Below are 13,136 nucleotides of genomic sequence, written 5' to 3' on the forward strand. Positions count from 1 at the left end.
AGAACTTGTGGAGGGAGGAAAAGCTGCTATGCCATTTTACAGATTTTTGAGAGTTTTGTTTAAGAACTTCAAGGCCTAAAAAGAGGAAGGTAACCCTGAAGACCAATTGTTGGGGAAAGTGTGTGCCACCACTAACCCAGGCAAAATTGACCATTTGGTCACATCCAACACCTGATGTAACAGAATAATAAAACCCGATTATGGCATCTTTTGATGAAACAGACTTAATTTATTACAAAGGTATCCTCAGGTTATAATGGTAAGTTGACTGGAATTGTCAATACTAAATGACATAGTCATAAAGCATGATATTACATTAATGCAGTGGTTCTCAACCTGTGGGTCGGGACCCCTTTGGGGATCGAACAACCCTTTCACGAGTCGCCTAAACCATCGGAAAACATTATTTTTGATGGTCTTAGGAACCGAGACAGCAATTTTATGGTTGGGGGTCACCACAAATGAGGATCTGTATTAAAAGGTCATGGCATTGCATTGCTGCTGTAATCCAAGGATTGCAAGAGTCATTAAGTGGAAAGAGTTGAGTACCAAGTAAGGATCATGAGGGGATGGAAGAATGCTGTGGGTGAGTATTGGGAAACAGTTTAGCTAGTAAGGGTAGCAGATGGTGCTGGGAAGTGTGAGGAGTGGGGCATTATGAAGATCCCTTAAGCAGTCGTATGTTGAGGACTACGTGTATGAACAATATTACGTTTCTAATACAAATAATATTTAGGGAGCTTTCTAACTATTTTTGTGTACAAAAGCCAAGACTGGATATGTTTTGCACATCCATTTGAATTATGTTTAATTATTTTTTGGGGCTTCCCATTGCATTATAAACCAGATGTTCCTTAAGCAGACAAAGCATACCAAGAGTGTTTTAAAAGCAGCTTTATACGCCATGGCTTAGTTTAATCAAACTACCAAAATTAACAAACAGTTTTCAAATAAACCGCAAGTACATATAAAAACAATTTGTGATATTTGCAATATATTTCATTCTAGCATTAAAGCATGTTTGCAAAGCATATTTTATACATGAAAGTTTTAAAGAAGCCAAATTGAGAAAGCAAGGCCAGGTCCTGAACTTTTCAGTCTACACAGCTGTCCCTCTTTCCAAATTCTGCTTAATTTCTGCAGTGTATTTCCCATAGAACCTCTCAGCCTTTTTATTGAACTTGGCATTTCGCTCATTGATGTAGTCAATATCTGCATCATCATTGTAAGAACGTCTCCGGCTGTATTTTTCACGTTTTTGAATTCTGAAAAAGAACCAGAAATACTTGGCCTTTGTTCATATATAGATATGTCTTGAATTCATATTTTAATGAGGTACTGGATGTTCTTCACTTGAGACAGTAATATAAATTTTTTTTTGTATATTCAGCTAATGGGGTCAACAGGAATAAACTCCATTTCACTAATCCACTCCAAAGCAGATCAATCACTGGGTTCTATAGTTAATATGATTACTTAGAATCATTTTAAAGGGGCAAAACCTTGCCTGATAATTATATTATTTGAAAAATAAATAGGAAATAAAATGAGATGGACTTTATAAGTACAAAGTGCTTAAATAATGCAATCTGAAATAAAACAGGTGGTCTATGATAGCAAGAGGTCTATAAGCACATATACAAGATGCTTAATAAATTTAAACGTGCATTCATTATGAATATGGCACTTACTGTTTTCCAAGATCTGAAACCATTTTGTCAACGCCTTCTTTGGAGGGCACATGAGTTCCATGGAGTAAACTATTTGAAGTTGGAAAAAAATCTTCACCACTGAAGGAGAAAAAGGAGAAAATAAATGTTAATAGTAACATTTTTGTGAAATTTTTCCAGCTCAGGAATTTGGGACAGAAAATACCAATCTAACCCGTTATGGTAGCACTGATTTAAGAGTCTGTACTCTTAATTCCATATCTGTAATCTTTCCCACTTTTCTCATTTTATTTAACCAAAATTGAGCCAGGTAAATGGAACATTACCCCTCTACTTTAATACCAGCTGTGCAAAATGATTTAGAGGTAGTCTTTGACTTAGGACTGGTCACTGATCAAAAATATCTGAATACAAGACTTGGACAACACTTCATAGCTTCTGCCACTGAGAAGAAAAATGGTATTGTTATATACTTAAGGAAGGATTTGAAAGCTGAATTAATTGAAGCAGACCTCCATGGAAGATATATTGCAATAGATTTGGTTTGTGCAAAATTATAATGTCCAGAAAAGCTACTTACACCCAGATTCATCAACCACACACAGGTCACATTATGGGCAACCAGCCGCATTTATGGACGGTTGCATTGTCCTGTATTCATGGGACCACAATTTATATTTTTGCCAGAAACCATTATTTCTAATTTGCAGCACAAAGCACCATATAGCAAACAATGGGTTTGCTTAACAACTGTGGCATTTGCAATGCAATATGCACAATCACATGGTAGTCTGGTTTATAATCATCATGACTTACGATCAAATAAGTCATGGATTACCTGTATTCATATGCGTTTGGGAATGATCTCATCAGTAAGTCTTCTAGATCCTTCAACCACATAATAATAAAAAACTGAAACAAAATTACTTGCCTTTCTTCTTTTAATTTTTCATACTTTTCTAGGTCAGGTTTAATTTGCCTGGTCAACCGCTGATACTGGCGTAACTGAGCAGCTGCATAGTCTATAGAGCAAAAAAATTAGCTAAGTGAACAATACACTTTTATTAAATAGGGCAACCTATTTCAGCAATATTGTGATTCCCTCCGCAATGATAAATAAGTTTGTGTAACCCCGTTCTCAGGAAAAAGATGAAGAATATTTAAAAGATTAAATCATGGAAATTGGACCAAAGTTTATTAAACAGAGATGTTTTGTTACTCATCCAAGTAAGTACTACAATCAAAATGAATTTTTTTCGGGATAGGTTAGGCATAGAGTCCTTAGAATGTACTAACTCTTCCAGACTGACTGCAGCGGGATTTCTCCCCAAAATGAAATGCAATATGTAAATAATGCTCCTCATTTACATATTGCATTTCATTTTGGGAAGAAATTCCTTGCAGTCAGTATGGCAGAGTTAGTATATTCCACACAACTTTCTGACACTATGCCTAACCAATGAATTTTCATTTTGATTGAAGAAGTTACTGTATTTTTTCAGACTATAAAATGCTCTGGACTATAAGATGCACATTAGCTTTAGCGGAGGAAAACAAGAAAAAAAATCTGCCTCTGCCACCTGTTTGCAGTCACCACGGCCTGTTTGCCACAGCCCGTTTGCCACCGATTGCTGCGAATGGGTGGTGGCGATAAGAGACAGCACCAATTGCCCCCGCCTAGAACAGCTGATTGGCACTACACCCCCCCGCCTGTTGCAATATTCGCTCTATAAGACGCACAGACATTTCCACCCACTTTGGGAAGGGGGGAGGAGGGAATACGTTTTATAATCCGCAAAATACGCTACTTGGATGAGTAACAAAACATCTCAGTTTAATAAACTTTGGTCCAGTTGCCATGTTTAACCCCCTTAGATAATTTTGGCCTGGATAATTGAGTCTTCACTTACATAAAGATAAAGAATACTAGATAATAAATAAACCTGCTTTGTTTTGCATGTATCTCTGATTTTTGCTCTGTTTGAACTTGCCATGACAAACAGGAATTTTGACAATGTTCCCACTTTGGCTGAGTAACCACGGTCAATTCTGAAAATGTTTTATAATCCCCTTCCAATATTCTTATGACCCACAGGGCCAAGTCCTACAGAAGAACCCCTGATATGAGCCACTGTGTAAAACTTTATTTTTATTCAACATCTATTTGATAACCGTAAGGATCATTTCCCCCTACCTGAAAATCCAGAATCAGGATTTCTCTTCTTCCTTTTCCTCTCAAAGCGTTCTGCATCTTCTGCACTTACTTCTAGCAGCTTTACTCTCTCATAATCTTCTCCTTTCAGCAAGCATTCCTAGTATACAGTAAACTCATTTTAATAATTTGAAACAGTTCCTCAAAAAATGTTCCCCTGAGCTAAAATTTATATTTTATATTTCCTTATAAAATTAGTCTTCAGTTGAATTATACGTGATCTGCTGTTGATTTCTCTTTCTGATAGGTCTGTACCCATAATAATTCCCACCTCTTTTGACAGTGTCCTAGAACATCCTGACAAAAGAAATGAATTATGAAATTCCTTGTTTAAATCGTGCCTAATCCAAATACTCACTGGGTGGGCTGATGCAAAGCATATGGCACAAAAAGTAACAGTTTTCTTGAAATCACAAATGCATCCTAATGTTATATTAGAAATTCTAAAAAATATTATGTGAACTGTGGTTTTACTCGTTTGGTGAAGGGTTATAAAATCTCATTTTTAGAATAATAACAGAATTTTGGTCTTTCAGAAGCTACATTGCGCCCTTCCATTTAAAACATAAAAATATCTATTTTTCATAGAATTACTCTGAGAGTTATTAATGTACATCACCTATTTTGCACACGAATGCAAAAGGGCTATATTTGGATGCCAGTATTTTCCAGTAAGGGTGCAAGTATTGTATCTATCATTGCTCATTTCTAATAAAACCCAGTGAAAAAACAGTAACTGTGGGACTTTTTTAAAGCTTTCTAATTGTCTTAAAGGTACACATCATATTATTTGCTTGTTTACCTTTTTCTTTTCTTCCACTTTGAGTTCCCATTCTAAGCGAGCCTTTTTTGCTTCCCAGTTGCTTGGTAACTTCAGCCTTTTATCTTCTTCCACAACTTCCTGATGATTTAACTTACGGGCTTCATTCTTTTAAAATAAACATGAGATAAGAACATCTCCCATTTACCAGCAATTGATAAATTAGAAAATAGAAACAAATCAGGGATAAGCAGCAAAAAAATGAAGAAAGTTACAAACTTCACCAATAATAAGAAATACTCTACTAGTGAATGCTAAATTCTCATGGCAATGCAAATAAAAATTGAAAAACAGATTCTGCAGCAGAGGTTTATCAGTCTGCTTATTGGTGGGCTGTTACTGCATAATAGTAACTGTTCTGGCTCTTACTATCGTTTATTTTAACTTAATACAACAAGCATTACCCAGACGAAGAATGTGGTGATTTAAGGACAACCCTTAAGGCTGTGTACTACTGAAAATGGTGAGTGATGTTCTCCTTCTTGAGCTGATGAATTGCTAAAGTTATGTTTTTATATACAGCCTGTTTTCAATGGTGAACTTTCAGTGATTCATTGGCTCCAGCAAGGATAACGCTATCTGGCATTTTTTAGTAGTAGGCAGTTGGTTTGTAAGTACAGGTTTTGACTTAAGAATTTGAGTTACAGATGAATTTAGGAGCTCTTCACCCAGGCACTACCTGTAACATCACTCCTCAGCCTTGGTAACATAAAAACATTTATTTATGGTTAGTGATTCCCAGGACCTTAGATTGCCTCTAATTAGAGAGTTGTACTTATTTACCCCATTTATATTTTTTTTAATTTTTAATTTTTATTTCTCATATATACATTCACAATTATATGATCTCATAACTGTTATTAATAATATGTACTTGTAACAATTTTTCTCCCCTACAGTTGACAATATAATTGAAGTTGCTTTCTTACCATCCCATAAACCCATCTTATTTTACAACAATCCTACTTCTTCTTCCTTCCCTCCTTCCTTCCCTCCCTTCTTCTCTCCTTCCTTCCCTCCCTCCTTCCCCCTTCCCTCCCACCTTTCTTCTCTCCTTCTCTCTTCCCGCCTTCCTTCCCTCCTTTCTTCTCTCCTTCTTTCCTTCCTTCCCTCCTTCCTTCCCTCCTTTCTTCTCTCCTTACCCCATTTATATAGTTGCCTATCTCAACAAGCGACTCTAGGCAGCAAACAGAATTAAAATAAAAAACTATTACAAATTTTATATCCTGAACTACCAACTTTTTTCCCCCTCTTCAAGCCTACTCTCTTGCATGCTAAATTGTTGCCCCATAAACCTTGTACACTATGCTATATAATTTAATTAGGTCTCAGAAGGGTATAACCCAGGTGATTTACTGTTCTGGGATTTGAATCCAAAAGTCACAAGGTAACTTTACCCTTTTCAAATGAAGCTCTCGGAATTTTCTAAGCCGTTCTTCTCTCTTTTGGGCAGCAGCTTCTTCAGCTGTCATCAGGCTGTCTGAAGTGTTGGAAGCCATCTGGAATATCCCCCCACATGTATTTAAAAAAATAATAATTTGGGGTTCAGATAAATGGTTATACAATACACGATGTATAAAAAGCAGTTTCACAATCAGGATTGCAAGCTAAATAAAGCACTAGTTAAACACATGATGTTATACCTGCTCTCTTTTGTTACCATAATGATTTTAGCCACATTTCCTTTTAATTGACAGAGCCCCCTTGTTATAGATTGGTTCTATTGCTTCTTGCATTTTAGCCCATAGTTGGCATGTAGCCTGACACTTTTGGGATCTGACTTGGTGGATATATGGGTAAAGGTAAAGATTCCCCTCTCACATATGTGCTAGTTGTTCTCGACTCTAGGGGGTGGTGCTCATATATGTTTCAAAGCCGAAGAGCCAGTGCTGTCTGAAGATTTCTCCATGGTCGTGTGGCCGGCATGACTAAAAGCCAAAGGCACACAGAACACTATTACTTTCCCACCAAAGTGGTTCCTATTTTTCTACTTGCATTTTTATATGCTTTCGAACTGCTAGGTTGGCAGAAGCTGGGACAAATTACACGACGCTCAGGATTCAAACTGCCAACCTTTCTGATCGACAAGCTCAGCATCTTAGCCACTGAGGCACCGCGTCCCTCTGGATATATAGGATCAATCATTATTTTCACTGCTGTTATTGCCTTATTTGTACTGGTCTAAAACCTTTATCAAGATGTGTCTAATTTTGTCACTCAGGATCTGATATCTAATTCTATATTCTCTAACAGATCAAAAAGTTCAAGACAGATGCTTTTGAAATATAATTATTGTCTTGAGCTTTAACAATACAGTACCAGGAGAAAATAAAAACTTTCATAGTAAACCCTCTCTACCCATTACAATTAAAATACAGAAAGGGATCAAGGAAGATGGAGTGGTTTATCAAAAACCCAAGAAAAGCCAATTATCCTTGTAAATCACAATCAACATGTTATGTTAATAATTATAGTATACAATGTGTAGTATATCTATATAATATATAATGTTAACAATATAAAAAGGGGAAAGGGGAAGAGGACAACCAGCAGCAAGATGGATAGATTCAGTTACAGTGATGATGATGCATTGGGAGTCTTGAAAGAACAGATTACATACCAATCATGGAGAAAATCTATGCAGTTGCTAGGAGTCAAAAACAACTTGAGGGGTCCCAATCAACAAATCAATGGGCAAAATATCTCAACATGCAAGAGAAGGGATGAGGCTACATTTAAAAGGCTTTCCTCAACTGATTCCTAAATACAGGGGAAATGGAAGTAAACTGATAATTTGTAGAATATTCTAAACTTAACACTTCCAGATCTACTTATACACCCTACAGCAGGGGTGTCCAAACTTGGGAACTTTAAGACTTATGGACTTCAACTCCCAGAATTCTTAAAGTTCCCAAGTTTGGACATCCCTGCTCTACAGTATTAACAATGTGAAAAAGAATGAGATTCTCTCTCTTTTATCCTCCTCCCCGCCCTTAATTCTTCCCATCTTTTCTACCAAGATCAAGTAGACTTCTAGGCATTGCTGAATTTCAGCTCACAGATAGGCCGCTGGGGATGTTGGGAGTTGTAGTCCAGCCCAGGTTCCCCATCCCTGCCACCGATTCAGAGCAGCAACTCCGGCCAAAGCAAATCTCTTACTTCCCAGGATACAAGCAACCTTTCCCAACACGGCGCCTCGGGCGGTGCTGGACTGAAGCTTTCGGTTGCGGTATAGTGGCCAGATTGCCCTACAACGAGCCCTTCTAACCACATTCATCTCTCACCGTCCCATCCGCAGAGGCTCCCGTATCCACAGCAGTTGCCATCTTCTCGTCGTCTTGCCATAAACATCGAGGACTTCCTGTTTCCGGCTTCCGCCTCGTGATGTCATGAGGACGCGAATGAAAACAGACCTCTGTCAAATATCGTTGACATTCCAGCAGGAGACTCTACGTTTGGAGATACCATCGAGATGCGTGCGCGAGCGGCTGCCATAGTGTGGGGGTGGGGTGGGGGGAATTGAGCTGTAGCGCTTAAGAGGCCAGGCGAGAAATTACAAGCCTCCATAGATGATAAAAGTCCTGTCAGAAAACAAACAAGGTTGAGGTAACAACATTTATCTCTTGGAAGCGAGTTTCTGTTATTCTGTTCTGCGGAAACTTTCCAGGTTTCCGCTGCGCATTAATGAGAGCTAAACAGGGCTGACAGAAGAAAGAAAAGCCTCCCTTCCTTTATTTGCTAATTTCTTTAAGGAGCTGCTTCTCAACCTCAGCAAGTTTAAGAGAGGTGGACTTCCAATTGCAAGAATTCCCAATAGGAGATTTATTTCTCACTTTCCTCCAGGAGCTCAAGGTGGTTTATGTATGGAAGCAAATCATGGTTTAGTAGAATGCATAGCATAAACCCCTTTCCTATCCACTTATCATTTCTCTCTTTCAGAAGGTTAACTGATATCTTTACTATTCATGAGAGAGGTCAACAATATTTCTCTTTGCTTAAAGGTAAAAGGTTCCCCTTGCACATATGTGCTAGTCGTTCCTGACTCTAGGGGGTGGTGCTCATCTCCATTTCAAAGCCAAAGAGCCAGTGCTTTCCAAACACACCTCCGTGGTCATGTGGCCGTCACGACTCAACGCCAAAGGTGCACAGATCGCTGTTCCCTTCCCAACAAAGATGGTTCCTATTTTTCTACTTGCATTTTTACGTGCTTTCGAACTGCTAGGTTGGCAAAAGCTGGGACAAGTAACGGGAGCTCACTCCGTTATGTGGCGCTAGGGATTCAAACCGCCAAACTGCCGACCTTTCTGATTGACAAGCTCAGCATCTTAGCCACTGAGTCATCACGTCCCTTCTTTGGTTAAACGTAGATTAAAAACCAAACAGTAAAATCCAGAAAATTTCATTTTACCTGAGCTGCAGTTATTAAAATACCTCTTTATTTTCCCAGGCAGGATTTTATACTTAATCCTGTGAAACACAAGTGTGTTCATTGTTCTAGTAGTGAAAATCAAAACAACACCTCTCAGTTCTGCAGATTGTATTGACTGTATTGCTGTATTGACAAAAACCTTGGCCTATTTTATTCAAATTTTAATATTCATAGAAATCCATCCTGTCTTTGCACTAAGCTATATTGGTCATACGATGGCAGTATAGTTCTAAATATTCATCTGGTGAACTAATGAAAGGAAACACCATCATCACCGCTCTCTGAAAATACATAAAGAAATTGTATTTTTCTTTTCCTCCACTTCACTTTTACAAATTCACGCTAACACATCTTGGAGTAAAAGGCTTGGGCAACTGTGTACTTTCATTAGAAGTTAGGTTGAGGGAAATGCCAAACTAAATAACTGTTCATTTCTTAAATGCAGAGGTTGCAATGAGCTGGGGGATAATTATCTTTCACCCCCTCCCATCCATACAGATTATGTGGGTACGGATAATCCTCAGTTTATGACTAGCATCAGAATTTTCATTGCTAAGTAAAGTAGTTGCTAAGTGAATAGCACTTGATTATATGATGATTTTTGCACCATTGTTTGCAATTGTTAAGACAATCACATATTTGTTAAGTAAATCCAGTTTCCCCCATTAACTTTGTTTGGCAGAACCAAAAGGCAACATCACAAAAGGCAGTCACATGGTCACAGGACACTATAAATACATTGTATATAAATACAGTTACTATAAATACATTGTATATAAATACATTGTACATATAAATGCATATAATACATTGTAAATACATGCCAGTTGCCCAAGCATTTGAATTTTGATCACACGTGGGGTTGCTACACTGTAACTTTGAACAATCACCAAAGCTTACATTAAAAAATATATATTAAAATAAAAAACTACATTCATGTAGAAATATGGATGTTTATAAAATTTCACTTTCAATTTTCAAATCTGTCATTTTTTCTGCATAAAAATTATCTTAAGGAATTACTTCAAAATCACATTACCAAATACTGTGATAAAAATGAAATTGTTAGCTGATAGAGGAATGTTCCCCACCTAAGTTGTTTAGGCCAATTCTGATTATCTTTACTCTGAAAATATATATTAAAAAAGAGGTCAAATAGCATAACACAGACTAGTTTGCTAATAAGACATAAGCTGCTAAACCTGCTACATTAACATTCACACATTAACTATTTTCATTGTTGAGGATCTAAAAATGACCTGGAAATTGTATTTCCAACCAGGTGGGCAATTTCTGTCTAATTTGCTGTTTTTTAATTAAGGAGAAATTGACTCCAAGTTAAATTTCCTTGTATGGAGGAATAAAATATTATAGATTGTTTTCTACTGCCCTCTACTGGTTGCTATCAGCCACTGATTATTATGTATTATTTAATACATGATTATTATTAATTATTTAATACATGCCTGTCATGTATAGGGAGTCAGCCACTGGTTTCCTTGTTTTCAAGTTAAAATACCTTCCATAACATTAGTTGTTATCTAATGCAGTATTTTTCAACCTTAGGAGTTTCAATCTGTGGACTTCCATTCCCAGAATTCTCTGTTGGCTGTGGAATTCTGGGAACAGAATTCACACATCTTTTAAGTTGCCAAGATTGAAGGCATTGGTTAAATTTAAGGCATTGGTTAAATACTTTAAGACACTTTGCATTAAAATGTGTGGACTTAAATTGCTGGTTGGGGAATTTTGGGAATTGAAATCCACACATCTCAAAGTTGCTGAGATGGAGAGATACCACTTTAGGATAGTGTTTTGAATTTTATTTTAGCTACTTAGTATGAATTAAACCATGATAATTGATAAGACATGAGGTACAGCTTCATGCAAATGCATCAAGCTATGAACCATGTGGCAGAACTGTAGTCGTAATAAAGGTCGTAAAATGGGGCAAAACAACTATCTTACTTAGCAACAGAAATATGGGTCTCAATTGTGGTTGTAACTCGAGGGCTACCTGTACATTAGTTGGGTTTTGTGTTGTGGGGTTTGTGCAATACTGCTAAGATTAGGGCGAATGGCTGAGATTGCAGAAATCTGATTGCCTATCAGAGAACAGCAGAGAGATTTAGAAACCTCCAAGTTTTTGCTCCCATCTAGCGGTAACCCTAGTTTTAATTTTTCAAAGCCCAGAGACATATAATCATTTGATTGGGGAGATAGAAGTACCTGACTAATGTGCTTAACAGAAATTAACCTGGTTAGAGCAGTACTCTATTGAAAATGAAAGAGTGCTAAGGATCAAAATCAATTCCTTGACAGCCAAATTAGTGCAAGGCTGGCTTTAAATTTCATCTGAATACCCTTAAAATGATAATCCTAATTGCATTATATCCAAGACCCTGATCAGATAGTTCAGATGATGATAAAATGGTTGCACTGGGAGGTGGATAGGAAAGCCAGGAGGGACATCTGAATGATTCCAAAGAAATATTTCATTCATGTATAAAATTGATAGAGGTCTCCTACTTAGAGGTTGCTCAAATCGGTGTCCTACCCAGCAACTCGAAGGGCATTATTGCCTGCTTGATAAATCACAGTTCAACAAAACTTGCGTTTGTTGTGTGATATATGAAAAGAAGTATTAGTTCCTGTTTTGGTTGAAGTAGTTTATGGGCTAATTCTTGTACAAGTTGCTCTCAATTTACAACCATTCATTTAGTGATTGCTGAAAGGTAAAGGTTCCCCTTGCACACAAGTGCTAGTTGTTCCTGACTCTAGGGGGCAGTGGTCATTGCCATTTCAGAGCCGAAGAGCCAATGCTGTTGTCTCCGTGGTCATGTGGCCAGCATGATTAAATGCTGAAGGCGCATGACTAAACACCAAAGGCGCACGGAATGCTGTTACCTTCCCACCAAAGGTTGTCCCTATTTTTCTACTTGCATTTTTTACATGCTTTCAAACTGCTAGGTTGGCAGAAGCTGGGACAAGTAACGGGAGCTCACTCCATTAAGCAGTGCTAGGAATTTGAACCGCTGAACTGCTGACCTTTCTGATCAACAAGCTCAGCATCTTAGCCACCGAGCCACTGCTCAGTTGCACCCCTCGCAAAAAATGTTACAAAGTTGAAAAAAGTAACTTATGTCTGGTTCTCATGCTTAACCATTGCAGCAGCCCCATGGTTATGTGATAAAAAACCAGGCACTTGGCAACCACCATGCATTTGGCTCATATAATCATTTGAGATCTTCGCAGCCGGCTTCCAACAAGCAAAGTCAATGGAGGAAGCTGAATTTGCTTACTGAATATGTGCCTCTCTTAACTGTAGCGATTCATTTAACAATCACTAGGCAAAAAAAGATCATAGAAGTGGGTGTCACTAACAACCACCTTGCTTAATAATGGAAATTCTGGTTCCAGTGATGGTTGCAAGTTGAGGACTACCTGTAAATAATCAGATAGGACCTCACTAAAAGAGCATCCTCTCCTTTCTTCTTTCAAAAGAGTGAATAGAATGGTCTAGAGTTAGAACAGGTAACTAATACATATTAAAATCTAAAGGGGAAGAGAAGCCCTACAACCATCGATCGATCGATCCATCCATCCATCCATCTATCCATCCATCTATCTTTATCTTCCTTCCTTCCTTCTTTGCTTCCTTCCTTCCCTTGAAATACAGCTTTTAGAAATAAGACCAGGCTTAATATTTTGCTTTCCAGCACCTTCCAATCTAAGAAGGCATTTTCAAAAGAAGACGAGAATAAATTTGCAGAATTAAGCTCTCCACAAACTAAAAAAATCGCAGATATCGACTTCATTGAATATACAGGGTCATACAAGATGCACCCTTAGCTAGGTTTAAGACTCTGACAAAGCTTTGCCACTTTCCAAAGTTGAACCCTTTGAATATTTAGCAACTGGTCAAATCTATCAAACCTTCATTAAGGGATAAATTTTATCCGGACTCTATAAAGATACAAGGTTAAGCTGGGATTATGTGAAATG

The 13,136-nt window shown here is 37.7% G+C and overlaps 1 protein-coding gene across 1 annotated transcript; it reads right to left on the reverse strand.

Annotated features, from left to right (window-relative positions):
- Positions 1–878: 878 nt before the first annotated feature.
- On the reverse strand, positions 879–8,091 carry SYF2 (SYF2 pre-mRNA splicing factor). The gene is made up of 7 exons (XM_032227535.1): positions 7,987–8,091; positions 6,100–6,201; positions 4,685–4,810; positions 3,865–3,982; positions 2,602–2,692; positions 1,692–1,790; positions 879–1,265 (listed from the first exon to the last, which is right to left on the reverse strand). The coding sequence occupies exons 1-7, from the start codon at positions 8,026–8,028 to the stop codon at positions 1,100–1,102; spliced, it is 744 nt and encodes a 247-aa protein (XP_032083426.1). The 5' UTR covers positions 8,029–8,091; the 3' UTR covers positions 879–1,099.
- Between the last annotated feature and the right edge of the window lie 5,045 nt (positions 8,092–13,136).

This window comes from Thamnophis elegans, chromosome 12 (assembly GCF_009769535.1).
Source record: "Thamnophis elegans isolate rThaEle1 chromosome 12, rThaEle1.pri, whole genome shotgun sequence".
Classification (NCBI taxonomy): Eukaryota; Metazoa; Chordata; class Lepidosauria; order Squamata; family Colubridae; genus Thamnophis; species Thamnophis elegans.

Excerpts from the sequence above, each read along its gene's own strand:
- SYF2 (XM_032227535.1), bottom strand. The coding sequence starts at position 8,028 with ATGGCAACTGCTGTGGATACGGGAGCCTCTGCGGATGGGACG. Across the intron at positions 6,202-7,986 it reads GAGCCTCTGCGGATGGGACG|ATGGCTTCCAACACTTCAGA; the intron begins GTGAGAGATGAA and ends GGGATATTCCAG. Across the intron at positions 3,983-4,684 it reads AAGTGGAAGAAAAGAAAAAG|GAATGCTTGCTGAAAGGAGA; the intron begins GTAAACAAGCAA and ends ACTGTATACTAG.